This window comes from Colius striatus, chromosome 4 (assembly GCF_028858725.1).
Source record: "Colius striatus isolate bColStr4 chromosome 4, bColStr4.1.hap1, whole genome shotgun sequence".
Classification (NCBI taxonomy): Eukaryota; Metazoa; Chordata; class Aves; order Coliiformes; family Coliidae; genus Colius; species Colius striatus.
Window position 1 is genome coordinate 74,070,697 of NC_084762.1, and position 19,790 is coordinate 74,090,486.

The window sequence follows — 19,790 nt, forward strand, 5'->3', positions numbered from 1 at the left end:
AAGCATTAATCGTAGCTGTATGTTTTAGGGTTTCTTCATAGTCAGAATGCATTGCAGAAGTGGTTTCTGTAGGTAGCTCTTTAAAAAAGATATTGAGAAGTGTTGATTTGTATAAAGAGGGTCTATTTTGATTGAATTAGAAAATAACAGAATAGCAAGTTCCACTAAGAATAAGCAATCAATCAGTTAAAATTTAGAGTAATGATAGAACCTAATTTTTAAGGCTTTTGTTTGACATATGTATTAAGTAAAAAAAAAACCTACGTAATTGGAATATTTGGGTTTACTATTTTATTTCATTTTGAGATAAAATTTTGGGATGTTTTTTGTTTTCATTTGGGCAGGAAAAGAGAAAAGCAAAGTTGTGTCATCTGCTAGAAAATGAAAAGCCTGACTTCTCCCAGTTCAACCTTTTTTTGTCTGCTTGTCTTAAGGTTTCCATGAAAATACAGTTCTCTGTGCTGTGTATTACTACACCAAGATAATATGGTTTACAAATTATTAGTTTAATCAAAGCAAAGGAATCTTTATACTGTAGAAGCTACTCCTGCAGAATTTGTTGCAGACATGAACCAGGCTAGTTACAGGTTTTCATATTACATTGTAGATAGTGCTGTACTATATGATAGAGAATAGCAATTCATCTTTTATAATATAACCAGAGGATTAACACTAACCAGAGAACAGACAAAAAGACACACTTCTCTGGACAGTGGATAATTAAATGGAAGAAATCAGCACCACAAGATGTTTTAGAGACCAAGATGAAACATAAATTTTAAAAGGATGGACTATTGCCTAAGAGAAAGGTTCAGCAAAGGTTGTCCAACACAGTGATATGAATACAATTCCCTATTTAGAAAGTCCTTAATCTGTTGATGGTTGGACAGGTATACTGAAGGAAGGGACCTTGTTTCTCCCATTCTTTCTCACAATTTTGGCAGCTATCAGAGAGAGGATAGGTTTAGGCTGGCTGAACCTTTGTATTTTTTCCCAGTTCAGTTCTATGATTTAAGTAGTTCTAGTCTGTATATATTCTAAAGAGTGACAAATAATATGGGTAACGAGGCTTGCAGTACTCTTTGCATTCAGTGACTTTTTAGATGCAGGAATGTTCTGTGTGTTGTTTAAAGTATTAGAAGTAAGTTATTATTTCCTTCCAAAGGCTTTCCTTTGAGCCCTTTTCTCTCTATAATATAAATCCAAGACCCTCAACCTGCAGCCAGGTGCAGACTGCCAATGTAATGCAGATGGGAAGGGAAAAGAGAAAGTGAAGATGAAGTGGCTGAGGAAGACCTACGTAGACTCTCAGTCTTTCCAGTCTAGTTGCTCGCAAATGGAAGCATCTTTGAGTTGGTTTCCAGATTGAGGCCAGAGTTATTCAGGAAATAGTAATGATAAATGAATGTTATTAACTCCTTGCATTTTACTTCTGTTCTGGATCTGCGAGTGAGTGAGATATTGAAGCAGTAGTCCTTCACTTCCAAATTACAGAGACTGAAATAAGCTGAACAGATTTGAATTTGTTTTTTAAAAGGGTTAAATGTCTTTTTATTTGTATTTCAGAGTAGAATTAAGGCCCCATGTATATGCCACCAAGTCACCTGAAGAAGGCTTCATAAAAATACTGCTGAATGTTGTTTTTCTTGCACTCAGGCTTTAATCAGTGCATGTTGTAGACTGACCTGGGTCCTTGCACTAATAGCAGCCCCTGGAGAAACAAGTAGCAGTCTTACAGGCTGTAGCATGCACCTATATGGTCTATATTGGTTTCAAGAAAGCCGTAGTGCATTTTCATTTTGTTATCTCAGTTCACAGCTTGTACACAGAAAGATGCAGAAATAGATAGCCACTAATAGCTAAGATCCCTAGTTTTGGCAAAACCTAGGTTACTTCTTGGGCTGAGTTTTTTTTCTCATGCAAAAGGTTTAGGGAGGTTCATAAACTGTTTGCACAGAAGTGCCACTACCAGCTATTAGCTCTCCAGCCACCATTAGTCTTGAGCTTGTAACCACCAGAGGCATGAAGGAGATTGGGTCTGACAGGGTAGCTCTCGCTGTGCTGGAGTGTGAGATCCACAGACTTTGATGCTCCACTGCAGCAACTTGTTTTCTGGGCCTGAACAATTGTAGTCCGTTTAACTTCTAGCTGAGAAACAGATTCCATTGTGCAGCTAAAACTAATGACAAGTTTTAGACATCTTAATCTTGAAAATATATCAAATTATACACATTTTAAATTTTAAATCCCTAAGATGTGCTAAATAGACATTGAGGAAAGTTAATTACCCTATCTGCCTTTTCCATTAGCTCCTAGTTACTCTGAGTACTTTTCTTGTCCACCAATACCTGCTGCCTAGATTTTAGAGCAGATGTTCACATGCGGTCATGATTAAAAGCACATGCACTGGATGTTGTTGAAGCTTCCAAGTGCTCTGCATTTATGTATTTTATTTCAGGATTCTTGGGGGAAAGAAGAGACCATCACACAGTTATAAGTGTCATTTGCTTTCTTTTGTCTTTTTTATGCAGCTCCTCTCTTTTGGTCAGACAAGTAGATGACAGGAAATCTATCAAGGGTAAAACAATTTTGAGACACGGTGCAGTGCTTTTGAGAATATTATCTTGATATTTTTAACAACTTTTTCACTCAATATACCCAACCTAGTGACAATTTCCATTCACTTTCCCTTGGCCCAGATAATGACTTCAAGTTTCTAATTAGAGAGAACAAGAGTAAAGGAACTGTGCATGGTCCCTGGGGTCTAAGCTAGATTAGAGAGTGCTAGGAAACACTCCTGGAATAATTTAACAGGCATGAGAGCTCCTGCCTGCTGAGTCAGCTGTCCTGCCCCTGTGCAAATGGGCAGGACTGATACTTTGCCCATGTCTTCTGTCAGTCTGCCCCAACCAACTGTGACCTGACTTCACCTCCCTGAGCTGTGTAAGTTGTGGCTTGGGCTCTCTCTTAGCCCTCCTTACAGCTTACCTAGACAGAAACATCTACCTTCCTCTTTTAGGTGTAGAGCATCCTTTCTGAAATGAAAAAAAAAACAGATGGTGTTGAATACATGGCCCTGTCAGGGATAGTGTTACTCCATGCCTTTTGCTGCTTTTCTCTGGTCATTCTCTTTTTCTTTTTGATTTGCAATGTGTTTTAAATTAATTGAGAGAGGGGAAAGTGTGATTGCTCTTCCTGTGTTTCAAGAGGACATTTGGCTGCTTCATTCACTAAAATAGCTAGCTGCAAAGGCAGTCTGGGTGCCTCATCTAATTCCAGACAACTCTTGGTCTCTTGATACACAGCACAAACAGAATGTAATTATTGAAGTAATTATTATGGCCTTGTTTGCTACATGGTGTTTTTCCAGACCCAGAGGCACTTCTGGAGTGAGAGTTGTGGGCCTTGCTGGCAGCAGTGCAACACAACGGCACTCTGGCAGCCTAGGAATGACTGTATTTACCTGGAATGAGTTATTTAAAATCTCAAATGTCTATTTTTTGACCCTGAAAAGAATAAGTGAGAGGAGAAAGTTTACCCATCCTCATTCAATGCATTCTGATTTCATATATCTGCATTTCTGAAAAGGTGTAGCTGATTTTTTACACCTCTTCTGAGGAATCTGATGCTTTATAAGGCCAAGGGTGGGCTGCCCAGAGCTAGTAAGACCTGCTGTTTTTTCTTGTTCTGTACCAGTCCTCGTAGGAGTGAGAAATGAAAACTATTCAATCAATAATCATGCAAGACAGTTTTGCAATAATGGATCTTAGAGTAAAAGTCATCCTCTTCTTTTTCTACTATAAAATGTTTGTGAGTTTTAAAGTGAGGGTGTAAAAGTAAAATAAATATTGGCCAGAGTGTAAAGATTTTTCACAAAATCACAGAATGGTAGGGATTGGAAGGGACATTTAGAGATCATCTAGTCCAACTCCCCTGCAGAAGCAGGTTCACCTAGATCAGGTCTCATAGGAACATGTCCAGGTGGGTCTTGAAGACCTCCAGAAAAGGAAACTCCACAATCCCTCTGGGCAGCCTGTGCCACTGTTCCATCACTCTCACAGTGAAATAGTTTGTTCTTATGTTTAGGTGGAACTTTTTGTGTTCCAATTTCATCCCCTTTTTCATTCATTTTTTCATTCATTCATTCATTCATTCATTCATTCATTTTCATTCAGATGTTATTTTTAGGTAAGGTCTTTAATTCAATTTGACTGAGTAGTGATGGCAACTAAGTTTATAGCATGCCATTCTATTTAGAAAACGCACATTTGGCTTCTGAAAGGTTTCAAGTTATGTGTGGGTTGATACATGTGTATGTATATGTGTATGTGCATGTGCATGTGTAAGTATGTTTGCTGTATAAAAAAAATCTCCATTTTATGTATTTGAAAGGAGCTACTGGTCTTTTCCAATGAAATTCGAGTAATTCGAACCTTCTGAAATGCTGCAAGGTATAGCTATGTTCTTAGACTTCTCTTAATGATAAACATAGTATAGGAAACATTTTAATTGATTTGAGAAATATATATTAATACAGTAGTCAAAAGGAAGGCAGGTTGATGAGGATAGACATCTAAATCCACCTAATCTGGGTTTAATGCCCTGAGTGCTTTTCAAATGGAATCCTAGTTCTGAAAACTTGTATTTGGGGAGGTGTCTAACTTTTATTAGGAAATAACTTATGTTGCTTTATAACTGAAGTATACATTAATCAAAGTAACCATAGGTATTTTGAAGGATGTTTTGTTGTTACAGCCATAGCATACTTCTAGTCTTGCCTAATGGTCTTACCTCTGAAATCTACTGTGGTCTCAAAGAGTTTGATAGTCTCAATGGGGTGTGGCAATAAAAAAGCCATTGCTCATCCTGTTAGTGTCGCTGTATAAATGCACTTGCTGTTTATGTGATATAAGATGTAACAGACTTGTAGTGTACTTAGGATGTGTTTTACTCGAAGTTACAGGACCATTTGTGTTTTTTGTAACTTGTTAAGCTCCAGAATGATCATAAACAGGCTTTCTTCAAATCTGGGCAGAAAATAACTCTGCTTAGTTGAGTCCTATGAATATTGGCATTTCTAAGAGTTGGATGCTTGCTGAGAAGAGTCTTACAGAAGCATAGTGATTAAACATCCAGCTGTGATCCTATCTAGAAGGGAAGTCAGACCCTGAAGGGAACTTCAATGAAAACCTGCATGCTTCCTCTCAATCTTCGGTATCCTATGGGAGAGCAGACCTAAAGGCTTGCATTAAATTCGATTGCAAGTTTGGCAGGGGAAATAGCTCTGTCGATTGTCAAATACAAGGAAGCTTCTTGAGTGGACTGAAAACGTAAATGAATGCAAGCAGTTACTGCAAACAGAAATACTGCTCAATCCCCCAATACATGGGTCATTTTCACAGTTCCTGCTCCTCACATTTGACCTTCAAACCAGGCAGGGTATGCCTGTTTTCATCAGATTTCTGAGGTGATTGGGAAGCTGTTGATACAGAGTGTAGAAAGGGTCTATCCCTGGGCATTAGCAGCAGGTTTGTTGGCTAGCAGAGGATGGTGAAGAAAGCACTGCAGTACTTTAGGTTTTTATGCAAGTTCGTATCATCAGCTAAATGATGCAGTCATACAGAGATTATATAGAGACATACAGAAATGCATTTTGTTAGAAAAGATGATTTACATGAGTCCCAGTCTTCACTTGGCCCTCGCGTGGCATTTAAAGCTTAATGACACTAAAATAAATTACTTTGCTCAGACTTCAATTGTTTTGCTGGGCTGAGGCACAAACAAATACATGAAAAAGAATTCTAAAGTGCTGATTTTGCAATGACTTTCATCCCTCTTACACCTTTTTTAAAAACAAAATGCTAAATGTAAAGGATTCATAAATCCAACAACCATTTTTAAAACAATCAACTTTGTTAAGTAGTCTCTACATAATATGTGTGGCCATATACCTCATTTTAAAGACACTACAAAGGAAATAATCTATATTAAAATATATAGAATATATACCTACATATATAGATATCTAATACGGGTATATAATTTTTTCTTAATTGAAATGCCCTAAGTAGGGAATCCCCTAAAATAAGGATCTGTGAATTACTTAGCCAGGGTAGTCACAGAGCCAAGAGAAGTGCTGCAATGTCAGAAAATATCTAATTACTATATGAATCCTTGTAGCTTTTTAAGAAAGAATTCATGCCTCATCAATCTAGCAGGCCTTTTTCAGAGGAGTTTATAACTATTTTTGTAGCTGGATCTGGTCAGTAAAGTACAGTTGAGTCTTCAAAAGCTTCTGTATCAAAGACCTTTAGAGAAGTAAGCTACTGTGTGATAAGAGGTATATTTCTCTTGCAGAGTAGTATCTGATTAAAAGAAGGTAAAAATAAATTGTCAGTCTTCATAACATAGAAAGACTTTATTATGCTGCTAATTTTTTTCGGCACTTTGGATGTCCACAAAACTCCATGTGACCTGCAAAGCAAGTGAATAACAAGAAGAGCAAATTGGCAAACTTTGCTGATGACTACATCAAATATTTCATATCAAAACTCATGCTGACTGTGAAAATGTGACAGTAATCTTCCAGTAGAAAATGCCTAAGCAACAGCCAGCAACACTTTTGTGTCAATAAATGCAGAGTAATGCAATATATGTCTTATGCATACATGACAACAGGATCCATAGGAATTATTTTCAAGAAGAATGAGCTGGTAATCACTGTGGAGAATTGTCTAAAATTGCTGACTCAGTACCCAGGGATTGTAGAAGGCACAGTGTTTTGTGCAGTTGGGGAAGGAAGAGGGAAGAAACAGAAAGCATCTGTAGGTAATGTGTTGTGGTGTGCAGCAGTTCACATCACGAGTTCATTCACATGCTGGCATTTGCATGCAGTGTTGGGCTTCTCATGTCAGGAATGGTGAAACACTGCTAGATAAGGGAGAAGAAGAGTCACCAGTAGCCTGCATCCTCAGAGATATTAAATAGTTTCTGCACAAGGAAGACTCGTCAGCTTGAGAAAAAGAAGCTAAGTTAGTGAATATTAAAAGTATATTAAGCCATCAATGGTGAGAAGGTGAATGAAGAAAGGCAGGGTGCTACTACTACAGCTCACAAAGTGAGAACTGTGGCGTGCCCACTTGAAATGCTCAGCCATACTGTGCATTGCCACAGAGAGCTGTGGCAGACAGAGGTGTAGATAGTTTCATAAATGGGATTAGTGACACTGTGGAGGATCTGTCCATCCCAGGTAGCTATCCTACAAGTGAAGGGTTATGTTTGGGCAACACCAGCTAAGAAAACTCACCCTTTTATTTCCTTTTTTCCAAAAAAAAAAAGCCTTGCTGATTTTAGACAGATGTGGATGAGGAAAAACTTCCAGTGTGTTTTACTGTTGAAGCTTCATCTGTTTGTTGAGGGTTTTTTCCCTATTCAAGGGCTGTTTAGGATATTCTTTTAGAATCTAGTCAACCTGTGCTCTATGGTATAGAACTGCTTCCTTCTCTGAGACCTCATTTCACAGGATTTCATGTGAGTTTAGATTGAATTCCCAGCTGTCACTGGTCCTCTGCCACAATGAGTGAAAGGTTAATGCATTACAAAAGTAACTGTGATAATCTTGAGCTGTAATTTAGTCTGTTTAGTGTATCCAGAGGATTAATTCTCAAATGCTTTAAGAAAAACAAGAAATCATGCACATTCCATGTTGTCTTCCTTACACTGTAGTCTCATTTAATTAGCTACTGAAACAACTGCCTGAAAGCTTTCCCTCTGCCTTGTTGTTTGAATCATGAATTTTAAAGACTTTTGAGAGAATGACTCAGGAGGTGAAACAGCAGGGCTTCTGATGTTATTTATAAGCTTTGTACTGGAAACTATTTCAGTGTCTGTAGCCATGAAACTCAAGCAACTTAGCCTGTAATTTCATCATTTGAGACTAAATGACAGGAGAACTAATGCTGTCAGCGCCCCACTAAACAGCATTAGCATTCTCCATTGCCTCTGCTTATTTGAAAAATGGATAATGAAATAATTGGCATTAAAGCCAACTATCAACTACAGGCTGTCTCACGAATACATTTTGTGCACCAAAATACTCGCAATACATGTCTGTAATAACCAGGGTTTCATTACAGTAATGGTTCTGAAGGCTGAGGTTAAATGAGGGCAGCTCATAAAATGTCAGTGTAACACCTATCACGAGCTCCCAAGGGCTTGCAGACATGGGGATACTGTGACACAAGGGGAACCTTCGAGCCAATCCATCCCAAAAAGAAATACCATTGCAGCATATTTGCTTCCCTGACCATTTCAAGTTTGTGACTTTGCTGGGTTTTAGAAAGACGCAAAATGAAAATTAGAAACAGCATAAGAAATTATGTTCCTACTCATATCTTTTATCTCTTTTTAATTTGGTAGCTCTCTGTAACATATCCTTTGAAGGAAAAATCATGTGTCTTCCCACAGTTTTGACCTTTCAAAACGTCTGGGGCAGCAGTGCTCAAGCCCTGAGAATTCAGATGCTATTGATTCTGTTACTGTCTGGACATATGTGTACCTTCACAGCCCCATTTCATAGGGTGTGTAGGAGTACAAAGCTGAATAAGCACTCTGGTATGGGGAGGAGAATGCTCTTATCTCCAGTATTTATGCTTCTTAATACACGGCAGTTTTTAACTGCACAGAAGTTTATGATGTATCACTTTGCCTGTTTTTCCCCTATTTTTAAGTACTCAATGTAAAGGAAAAGAACATATAGGACATACATATATTTAATCAGTTCTTGCTTCATTTCCAAGGCACTGTGGTTTTTTAGTACATTCCTGAATTGTATCATTAGCATTGAAAGGGTCTGAGATTGGAATAAGCTTGATTATGAAGTAAAAAAGTTTTTCTTGTTTATTACAGAAAAAGCAGGAAACAAAAGTAGTTTTTAGTAGATGTAGGGGGAAAAGGATCTGTCTTTTGTAGCCAGGAAAAAGACTGCAGAAACAAAAATAAGTTTTCAGATCAAGTTTTTATGAGGAGAACTTACCACAAGCAGTACCTTTCATAGTATGCAGATTTGTCTTGATAGTGAGATGAAGCTCAAACACATAGGTACTTGGAATGTACAAGAGATGCATAGATTATTTGGAAAGCCTTTCTTTTAGCTTTGTAAACTTTTGAAAACACTGAGAAAATATCCCTTGTTAAGGCATTTCTGACTTTGCTGTTAGGAAGCAGTACGGCTTGCTCAACAAGGCACTGGCCCAAGATCAAATGTCTGGCATCTATTCCTTTCTCTCTGCTGAGAGAAAATGAATGTGCCATTTCATCTCTGCATGCCCCTCTCATACTGCAGTCTCTCTTGTCTGTTTAGAGTGCATGTTCTTCTGTACTGGAGTCTTTTTATTACTTAGAGAGGTATATATACTGTGTAAAATAGTGGAGCAGCAATTCTGCCGGCTCATCTTGAGACTAGTGTAAAATGAAACCTAAAAAAGTTCTACATTGTTGTAATTCATTAGCATATCAGCTTCACTATATATGGCAATGTACGTGCAGAGGTCAGTATCCCAAAGACCTAACCACAATACTGAAGACCCAGCCTACCCAAGAGAGGTTATACAAACAGTGGGTAATTTTGCATTGTATTTGAAAGTTTCATGGAATGATTGTATTGTGAAGTTTACTCAATAGCATAGAGAACTGGGCAGCCATTGATAGAGCTGTACAGCAAACATGCACTGACTTCAAAACTCACATTTGGCTTCTTTGGGCAGTTAAATTGTATTTGGGATATAAAAAGAAAAGAAAGAGAACATAGAGAGGAATGTGGTGCAAAATGTTTTGCATTGAAAAAATACTCTAAAGTTACTATATGCCTTCTCCCTCGAACATATATGTGTTTTATGGAAACTGCCTTTGTAATAATTCTGGTAGACAATAAATAATTTTCCAGTCACTGTTTGCATGAATGACAATAATTTTAAGGTTTAGATACCACAATAGAGTTTAGTTCTAGTGATGACTTATCACAAGTGCATAGGGAAGCAGTTGTGCCTGATGGTGATTGACAAGAAGCAGTGGTCATCGTTGACATGCTCATCATTAATTTTGTGCTTCGTTCATCCTTTTACCTCAGTAGCAGCATTGTATCTTCTTGAGTTGGCAAGAAAAAAATATGTCAGACAGTTTATTAATGTGTGAAGAATTGGTGTTTAATGTGGATATGTTGTAAAGCAGGTAAATGTTCTGGTCATCAGCTAGCTAATATTCACAGTGTGCATTTCATGCTGAGATCAGAAGCTAGAAGGGATTTCAGAATTTCAGAATTCCTCAATGTGTATGTGTGGATTTTCATCAAGGTACTCTTACGAAGCTGATTACTGAAAATATATTGTCAGTATCAATTACCAAGGCAGCTGCTTTTACCTGCCTTATGTAGTGCATCAAACTGTGTATGAAATAGTTGCTTATGCAGAGACTTATGAAATGAGTTCAAGCTGTAAATGAGCTTGAACTGAAGAATTTGTTTATGGTGTGTCAGTTCGAAGACATGTCTGAATGAGCCAAGAAAATGGCATCATGGATTAGAGACTCCCACAGAATGGTTGAGGTTGGCAGATACTTCTTGTGTCCATCTAGTCCAACCACACTGCTCAGGCAGGGTCAGCTACAGCAGGTTGCCCAGGACCATGTCCAGTCAGATGTTTGAATATCTCCAAGGATAGAGAATCCATAGCCTTTCTGGACAAATGTGTCCCAGTGTTTGACATCCCTCTCAGTCAAAAAGTGTTTTCCTGTGTTCAGATGGAATTTTCTGTTTTGATTTGTGCTGTCCTGTCAGTGGGCAAAGACTGTCTCCCTCTAATTCTCTCCCATCTGGTATTTACACAGATCTCTTCTCCATTTGAAACAGCCCCAGCTCTCTCAGCCTTTCTTCATATGAAAGATGCTCCAGTTGCTTAATCACCTTAGTGGGCCTATGTTGGTCTCTAGTAAGGAGCTCCAGATGGGTAGACTGAGAGTTGCCTTTTTTGGAGACGATATCCCTGGTCCAGTGGCACAGGAGATGGTCTATCTTACTCCTACTCTGTGAGACAGCTGCCATCTGGGGCTAGGAAACAAGGTACTGATGGCATGTTTGTGACAGTATCTCAGGCATGTCACAAACAAGGCAAAGGGAGAGGATAGCAGGGTTGGCAACAGTAGCAACAAAAAGTTGACAGAGAAGTTTTTTATTCTTGATTCTTACTTCTCACATTAATAAAACAAAAAGCAATGGACCATTTTGGTGCAGTTTTATTCACTGGCCTTGTGTGTTTTTTGCAACTACATGACAGTGAACTGATTCATGAAGAAACAGTTGCGCTTTGTGGCAAAGCTTGGAAGATGGCAAGCCTTAAAAGAAGGTGCAGCACTTGGGGACAGCAGAAGTAGTAAATAGTTTTTACATTTGAGAGACTGATTGAACTGTGTATAACAAACCTGCAATACCTAGGATCGATGTGTTTCCTAGGAGATGAATTTGATAACAGGACACCTGCCTGCTCTGCTAAGGGGATTCCCATGATTAGTTTTTTGGCTCAGATGATACCAGTATCACCTCAAATTCTCCAGTGCCATTTGGATTTCCAACAGGCATTTGTTTATACAAGAGCATATACTGGTTTTGCATGGTTTTGAAATTACTACATTTATGCAGTAAGTTGATCTGTTTGGCATGAGCTGTCCTGCTCTATAACCTGAGGACAAAATTGGTTTCATCTGCAGCCTGCTCAGCACGCACACCCACTAATAGGCCAAGTATAAGGAAACGGGCTCAGAGGGAGTCAAAAGCAGAAAACTAAAACACAATAAAAACCCTGCAACCTCCACAACAAAGAAACCAGAGAGATCAACCTGAGAAGTTAAAGGCATTTCCGAGTGCTTGCCTCAGACTTTACTTATACAACTATTTCCCACAAAGGGCAAGTAAGGTGATGTCTTGCTGTGTCAAAGAGAACTCTTCTTTAAGTTCCCAAAACACCCAAATGGTGCTACCCAATTGTGGACTGCTTGGCCTCAGCAGCTGCTTCAAAATTGAGGTATTACCTTCTCTGGTCCCTCCATCAAACCTACATCAATGGGTCTCACCAGGCACCTGAGGGATTGCAGGTGGCACTAGACAGCTGCTGCTAGGGAACAGAACTGCATGTCTTTGCTAGAGAGGGTTTCCTGCCACTTTGCAATGAAATTGTCAGTTATCTATATATTATCCTATTGAAGCTGTCAATCATTAATTATTTTCAGTTTATAATTTCCAGTATTTCTGATACATTCAAATAGTAAGTACAGCATTTTTGGCAGCAGTTTTTAACATTCCCTATGTTCCTATGACAAGACCTCCTACATCCAGCTAGAAGCACTTTCTCACAGATCTCCTTATTGGCTAGCAGTGTTCCTCGTGTGATTCACATCACTCTAAATGTCAATAGGCTGAAAAATCACAATTAGAGGGGATTTTTTTTTTTTTACAAATATCTCCTTTTTCTTTATGAATGTTCTTGATCTGCAAACACAAGAAAGCAGTGAAGTGCCTAAAACATGATAGTAGAGTACCCAGCCCATTTTTTCTGTTTGAGTACTTGTTCCACTCGGAGATCAGAACTAAATATTTGCTACATGTCTACATAGTACCTCCCATCTGAGGGTTCCTGATTACTTAATTAGACCTTTCAGACTCTTGTAAAGCTATATGCTGTCTCCTTTCTAGGTGTCTAGCATGCATGGAGATGGCTGAATAATTTATAGATCTATGAGACATGGCTACTCACCTGTATCTGACTGCTAGGTTATGTAGCTGGCAAAACGAAATTTCCGTTTGATACTGTTTCTGAGTTGTTTCTACGGAAATCATCACAAAGTAACAAGAAGTTTCCCTCCTTTAGGTCAGTTTTAAGTGAAATAACAAAATCGGTAGCATTTTAAAACTTGTATCTGTGTGAATTTTTCCGGTTTCTTCCAATCTTCTGGACGTGGCATGTTTAGTTTTCAGGCAGATTTAGTTTGAGAAGGGTTAATAATTCAGTGGCTAGTGAGGATACAGTACAGTCATCCAGCTGATGTGCTTTGAAACCTCACTGAAGTGTTAGGCAGAATTCTTCTCTCCTTGTCCCTGCTTTCTGTAGCATGCCTGCTTCTGCTCACAGCATTGCTGTTTCTATTAGTTTTTTAGAAAAGGAACTGTAGGATCTCACAGACTTTGTTCAGATAATCCAACATGACTGCAGTTCACATAAACCCACATAAATCCACAGAACTTCTCTCTTCACAGTTCTCTGCAGAGGTTGATCTCAGTCCTGACGAAAGGGCACTCTTCAGTGTCTTGCCACAACCTGGTGACCTCTGGAAGCCATAAATATCTCTGGGCAGCTAACATCAACGTGGAGGAGTCTCAGGTTTGGAGCAGGAAACATGAAAATTGTTCACAGTCATATCTGTGCCCTAGGGTGTTTCACATCTAGAGGCTTGCCTGGGGCCCTTGGCTGTAAACTTTTCTTGTGCTCAAAGCCAAGAACATGGATATTCATTTTGTTTCTAATTACATCGGATAAAAGTGCTTTCTTGAGGTCCTTTCCTTCTTCTTACACAACATTTACAGGTCATTGACTTCAATGCTAGCTTAGGACATAATAAAGATAGCATGGCCAGTTTGGGAACCCTTGGATATTCCCTTCACTCACTCTGATGTTTCTTGCATAGTAATTGTTTGATGCCAAAGACAGAACGGGTTCTGATTGTTAAAATCAATTTAGAGAAGCAAATCTGTTTTAGTATTTCAGGGAGTTAACCACTACAAAGCGAAGGGTGTTTATCATTACTGCATTTGCAGAGATAAAACACTACTCTGTAAATCTGTAGTTACTGTGCTTAGTGCAATGTCTATGATAAACTTCTGGCAACCGATTTTTGGGTTGAGTCTTACAAAAGTGTTCAAACCTTGTAATGGATTTCGCTCAGTGGCTTATACTTGTAATGTTTCTGTAGTGCAGAAGTCCATCAGTTAAAGAACTGATCATTTTTCAACCCTTTTGTGGTTGTATGTGTTTAAAATAATTCAGAATAAAATGTTTAAAGTGGATATGTATTGACAGAAATTCAGTCTTAAAATTATTGAAACATAATTCAGTGTCTATAACCTACCTAGTGACTTCTGTGGGATTGCACTGCTGCAAATCTTTAGCAAGCTAGTTTCTTAAGAGCAATAAAAACTCTTCAAATAAAATCAATCACAATACCATATATCAAGATGCTACAGGATTTGGTCTTTCTGCGTATCTTCTCTCTTATGAAGGGATCTTAATCTTGGAAGGAATTATAAAATGCATTGCTTTTCTACTGCTTCTCTCTAAAATTACAGTGAAACAAGCAGTCAGTCCCTATTACAGCAATAGAAACATGCCTGTTAACCACAGTGAGAGCTGGACTCTGTCCTGACTACATGAGTGATCAAAAGATATGTATTATAGGAACGTACAGTTATGCTGTGAGAAATTTTGCTTTCATTCCCTTCAAAGGCTTCAGGCATCTCAGGGAAACCAAAAAAATCATACTACTAAGTCTTTTGAGCACATATGAGTTTAGCAGAGCCCTCATCATCTGATACTCATTTTAACTGCATGCAAATAAATATATGAATAATTTATTTACTTCATCTTTATGATCAAACAGTTCTAGTATTTTTTTTATCTTACTTGGCATGATAGAGTAGCCTCAATCTGTGTTTCCACCCAAGGCCCATAGCTCTTACTTATGAATTCACATCAGTACTTGTCCTCAGGGTTTGATGACCAAGCGAGGAGGGGGGCTTGTTGTGCCAGGTGGGTCCTGCCCTGGGAGCTGAACACTTCCTGGCCCTGGTTGTCAGGCAGGACAGGGAATTAATGCAAAGGATTTGCAAGCAGTGAGTCAGTATGGTGGGGCAATATATGGCATTTACTTATGTTCAGAATTTGAATCTGTTCATGATAGAAGGGTTATTGAGATTAAAACAAAGGAGATGGAGGCTGATAAAACTGGAGATGAAGAGGCAGAAATAATGAATGAAGAGAGAAGAAATTACAAGGGGACAGGGAGACAGAGAGGGTCAGTGGGGACTTGTCCAGGCAGAGAATGGCCAGGGTGAAAATCCCATGCGGGTGGTTCTGTTGCAGTACCCAGTCAGGTGGCAGCTTCTTCTGCTCCTCTTGCCTTTGGCTTTGATCTGCCTTGAGGCCTTGAATGATACCTCACTGGCATTATTTGTGCTCCCTGAACTGACCTGACTTCGGGAAGAGTGGTCCTTTCTCTACTCGGATGCCTCCCAAGGTAGTCAGTTATTCCTGAATGGGGAGAACTGTGGTTTCACACAATTTGCTTCTCCCCCAGCTGATGAGAACTGACTTCAAGGAGTCTTGGGCTGTCTGGGTAACCCCAGTTTTTCTGGAAAACTGTTCTGAAACAGCACATCCTTGTGATGGACATACATTCAAAAGTAGAATCAAATTCCAAGGTGTTTCTCAACACAAATAACAGCAGGAAGAGAATCTATAACTCATTCTTAACTCATCATTGAAGCAGTGAGATGAGGAATAGAGGAAGTGCTGCCACGTGTGGGCTTATTGTAGGGATTTTCCTGCTTGAACTATGGTAGTCTTAGAGGAAAATAAATATATACTGTTGCTGAGGACACTAGTCTCCCAGAGGAAGGTTGATTTTTCCCTTTTATGAATTTTTGCTGCCTCAAGCTAACTTAAGTCAATTAAACTAAAACCTACGAAGTGCACATGCCATGGCTGTGTGCAGTTTGTACATGGAACTTTATGTAGTTGCTACATGGAACTTTATGCAGTTACATGTGGATTTAATCATCAACAACACAGGAATGGATTCAAGTTTATATTCCTCTTTAAATATTTGTATTCTTATAATGGAATATCTCCCATTTTTCTTTCTAGGTGCCAGCTTGCGTGATGACCTCAGTAAATACTTCTGGTTTCATCATTCTCAAGGGGACACTATGACAGTTCAAGATCCAAAACAGATGAATCTCTGTGCTGCTGTTTGGACTGTTGTCTCCTATGTAATTGCTGACATGGAGGAGATGTTGCCAAGGTAATAAAACAGCAAGAAAAAAGATTTCTGCTCTTCAGTAGAGATTGTGAGTCTACTAATGCATGTGGTCTACAGCTGTGGGAAATTCTGTTTCTCACCCTGGTTTTGAGTATTATTATGTTGATTTTCCTCAAAGCATACATTCTTTTACACATTCCTGTGTCCTTTTGTTATTTTGATATCTTCTGTTTGTGATTTTCACTTAAAATTTCTTAAGTACTTTAAAAAATTCTGATGAAGGTATGGTAACTCTTTGACCACGACATAGTCACCATTTGTATGTAAAGTGATCCTATGGAGCAGGAAAAATATACCAAATAAATTTGTTGCATCAGAAGAATTACTGTATTAAGTTGATGTGGACATTTGTGGGTTTGTTTTCAGTCTTTCACTCCATGCATTAGAATGATGTACAAATAAAACAGTCCTTTATTTTTATTCTATTAACATAATACTTTAGTTTCTATACAGTTTTCAGGTTATAGGACTAATTAGTCTTGGCTATTTTAATGATAATATATAAGATGGTCAGATAACCATCAAAGTGCTAAAATAATAGGGCTTTTAATAGTTTGCTCAGCTCCCGCTGTTAAATCTCACTAAAGGTTATTTCATGAGCAACTCAGATAAACCAAGACATAAAGGATAGGAAACCAAACACAGAACTCCCAGATCTCTTGTATTTCTTCAGACACCTCCCCATGGAAAGCTCAGCATGTCCTTCTCTTTCTGTTGGAAGACTTGCCACAGTGACATGCAGAGAATTTCATACATCAATTTTTCTCTGAAAGGCCAAGATGTTTCTGAGATGGCATCATAACTGTGATTTGTGACCTTCACTACCTGCCAGCTGATATCCAAACAAAGTGAAAGTGCAGATTCTGTTTCAGGATTCTGAAGCCATTCCCAGCTGCCCTGCTCTTGTGGGGATGCTCTCCCCACTGGAAGCTGGGCAAGAGAATGCTGGTACATATGCACTTTGGTGAAGGAATTAATCTGATAATTAATTCTTGTATACTTTGTTCGGGTTTGGTTTGTGGGGTTTTTATTTTCCTGATCAAAGATTATGAATATCAGATGAGTTTCAGAGGTATGTGTAGAGAAGATATAACAGCATTGGGGAATATTTTAAGGTGTATGATTTCCGTGCATTTCTTTGTGACATGATCTTTGTTTGTGCTTTTAAATTTTACAACAAGCAAATTTACTGATGTGAATAACTGCTGCAATATAATCAACACCAAACAACTAATGTAATGAACAACATGGAGTATTAAACCAAATGGCAGGCAGTCCCTGGTGCTATTAATCAGTTCTGTAGTTGAGCAATAGCTGAGAGTGACAAGAAACTCATTTTTACAGAATTAATAACCCTGATATCTATTTACTACCATAATAGCAGATTTACATCAAATTTATTAAACATTTCAGTTTTCCTTCCAAATCATTTCAGAAACATAAAAGCTGCCCAGGGATACTCTGTTCTTTCTTTTTAAAGAAACAGTATTGAAACAAAAGTAGCAAAAATTTCCTCTGCCTATGAGGCCTGCACCTCTTTTTTTCTGATTTGCTTGACAAGAACATAGCTGATGATGCTCGCCACTGCCAGATTCTCAGCTGCCTCTAAATCCAGCCTTTTGATCTTCACGGAATATTACTCACTGTTTCTTGAACTATGTTCCACACCTTTTTCTCTCTAGATATGCCACCTTGTATGTTAGGGATTCTGAAGGCTTTTTCCATGAAGTTATATTTATTGTTACAAATCTTAACCTCTGTTCACTTGGAAAAGGGCTTTATTTGTCTTTTCCTCTCTTGCCTCAAGTAAAATGCAGAATCTCTGGAGTCAAGAATAGTCTCTGCAGAGGAGAAGAATGCTGTGGGATGCATGTGGTGCCACATTGCATCCCAAGATGTGCTTCTTTGCTCCTAGGTGTCATGGTTTTGTGTCGAGACATTTCTGGTAATGGGGGAGGGGCTGTAAAGATAGGTCTTGTAAGAAGTTCCTCAAAATTCTCCCCAGCTCTGAGTCAGACCCACTTCTGGGGCTGAGCCAGTTAGGCACCTTCATGATCACTTTTTAAGAAGAAGTTGGAAGAGGAGATTTCTTTCTGTTCCTTTTTGTTCTGTTCTTCCTTCTTTTCTGGCTGGTGGTGGTGGTGCAAGGAGTTGGGAGAGAAAGAAAGAAGTGACCATGTGGACCCAAAGGTCAGCAAGGGAAGAGAGGAGGAGGTGTGCTGGAGCAGAGACTCCCCTGCATGCTGCAGAGACAACTGGTGAAGCTGAGATCTGTTTGCACTTCATAAAAGACCCCAGGAGCAGTGACTATGCCCAGAGGAGGCCGTGTCCCATGGGAAGGATTCCATAATTGCAGAAGCTGTAGCTATTGGGAAGATCCCATACCAGAGAAGTTCATTAAGGACTGTGTCCCATGGGAGAGACTCCATATTGGAGCAGGGGAAGAATGCAAGGAGTTGTCCTCATCTGAGAAGAGAGAAGTAGCAGAGCCCATCTGTGAAAGACTGACCACATCCCCCATTCCCTGCCCCCCTAAGCTGTTGAGGGTGGAGCTCAGGAAGAAAGGAGGGATGGGGAAGGGAGACCTTAAAGTGCTGGTTGTATTTTCTTCATCATTCTACCCTGGTTTTGCTTTTATTCTATTCTGTTTCTTGTAGGTAGTAGAATAAACTTTCCTGCTTTCCTCTCTAAGTAGAGTACTGGAGTCTGTTTTGCCTGGAACTGTAATTGACAGTGAGCCCTCCCTGCCCCTGTCTCAATCCACAATAACCTTGCTTATCTTTTTCCCTCCCATCTCGCTGAGGCCTCCACTGTCATAAGGGCAGTGGGTGTGAATGAAGGCTAGTGAACAAGAGATTGTCTTGGTGCTTCACTGTTGGCTGGGCAAAACCATGACACTAGGCTATATGGGATGGGCCATAAAAATTAGAACTTTGATGCCCCTAAAGAAAATTTAACCTTCACATCAACTTGAGATTCAGATTGCTAGAGCAAAGTTTTGCAGAGTGGATTTTGGAAAACATGGTCAGAAATAAAACCAACCATTTAATTTATATAGAATTGGTGGAATTAAAAATATTCTGAGTAGTTCTTAAATTGAAAAACAAGGATTTTTTCTTACATGTAAAACTAGATTTCATTAAAATTTAAAAAAAAAGTCTTTTTTTACTCCCACAGTCTTTTTTATCTGATCTTATAATAGTTTTCAGACCTAAAAGTGTAGCTGTTCACAGTACTGTCCTGATATCCTGGCTGTTTGGATACACCTCTTTGAAAAATTTCCATAAACAAAGACATGCTAATAAATTTCTTTCCTTTCCTGGTGGGATTTTGTATCTTCTAATCTTTATCCCCAATCAGCAATTATACTATCTCAATTAGTGGCAATTAAACATACATTGGTCAGTCAATTTTCAGTTCAGGAGTAGTACTTAAGCAATTCAGGTAAGCCAATGTAACTTTCCTTTCCATTGACCTCTGATCTTTGAGAATGTTGATCAACTTTAATTGAGAAAGTACTAGCTGAGAATATTATTTACATTACTATTATTGTCAGGGTCAGCTTCCATAAAGCTGTGCTTTTCATAAGTATTTTGATGATATTCGAAGATAAAGAGACCATGTGCACATTTTTCTCTGATAAAAGAAAACAC

General features: G+C 38.8%; 1 protein-coding gene across 2 annotated transcripts in view; it reads left to right on the top strand.

Annotated features, from left to right (window-relative positions):
- CPQ (carboxypeptidase Q) overlaps window positions 1–16,497 on the top strand; it is a 173,617-nt gene extending 157,120 nt beyond the window's left edge. For both annotated transcript variants that reach the window (XM_061995505.1, XM_061995503.1), the window contains exon 8: window positions 15,963–16,497. In XM_061995505.1, the coding sequence (XP_061851489.1) occupies window positions 15,963–16,123 (161 nt within the window). In that variant the 3' untranslated portion in view covers window positions 16,124–16,497. The remainder of the gene's footprint in view (window positions 1–15,962) is intronic.
- Window positions 16,498–19,790: the final 3,293 nt, after the last annotated feature.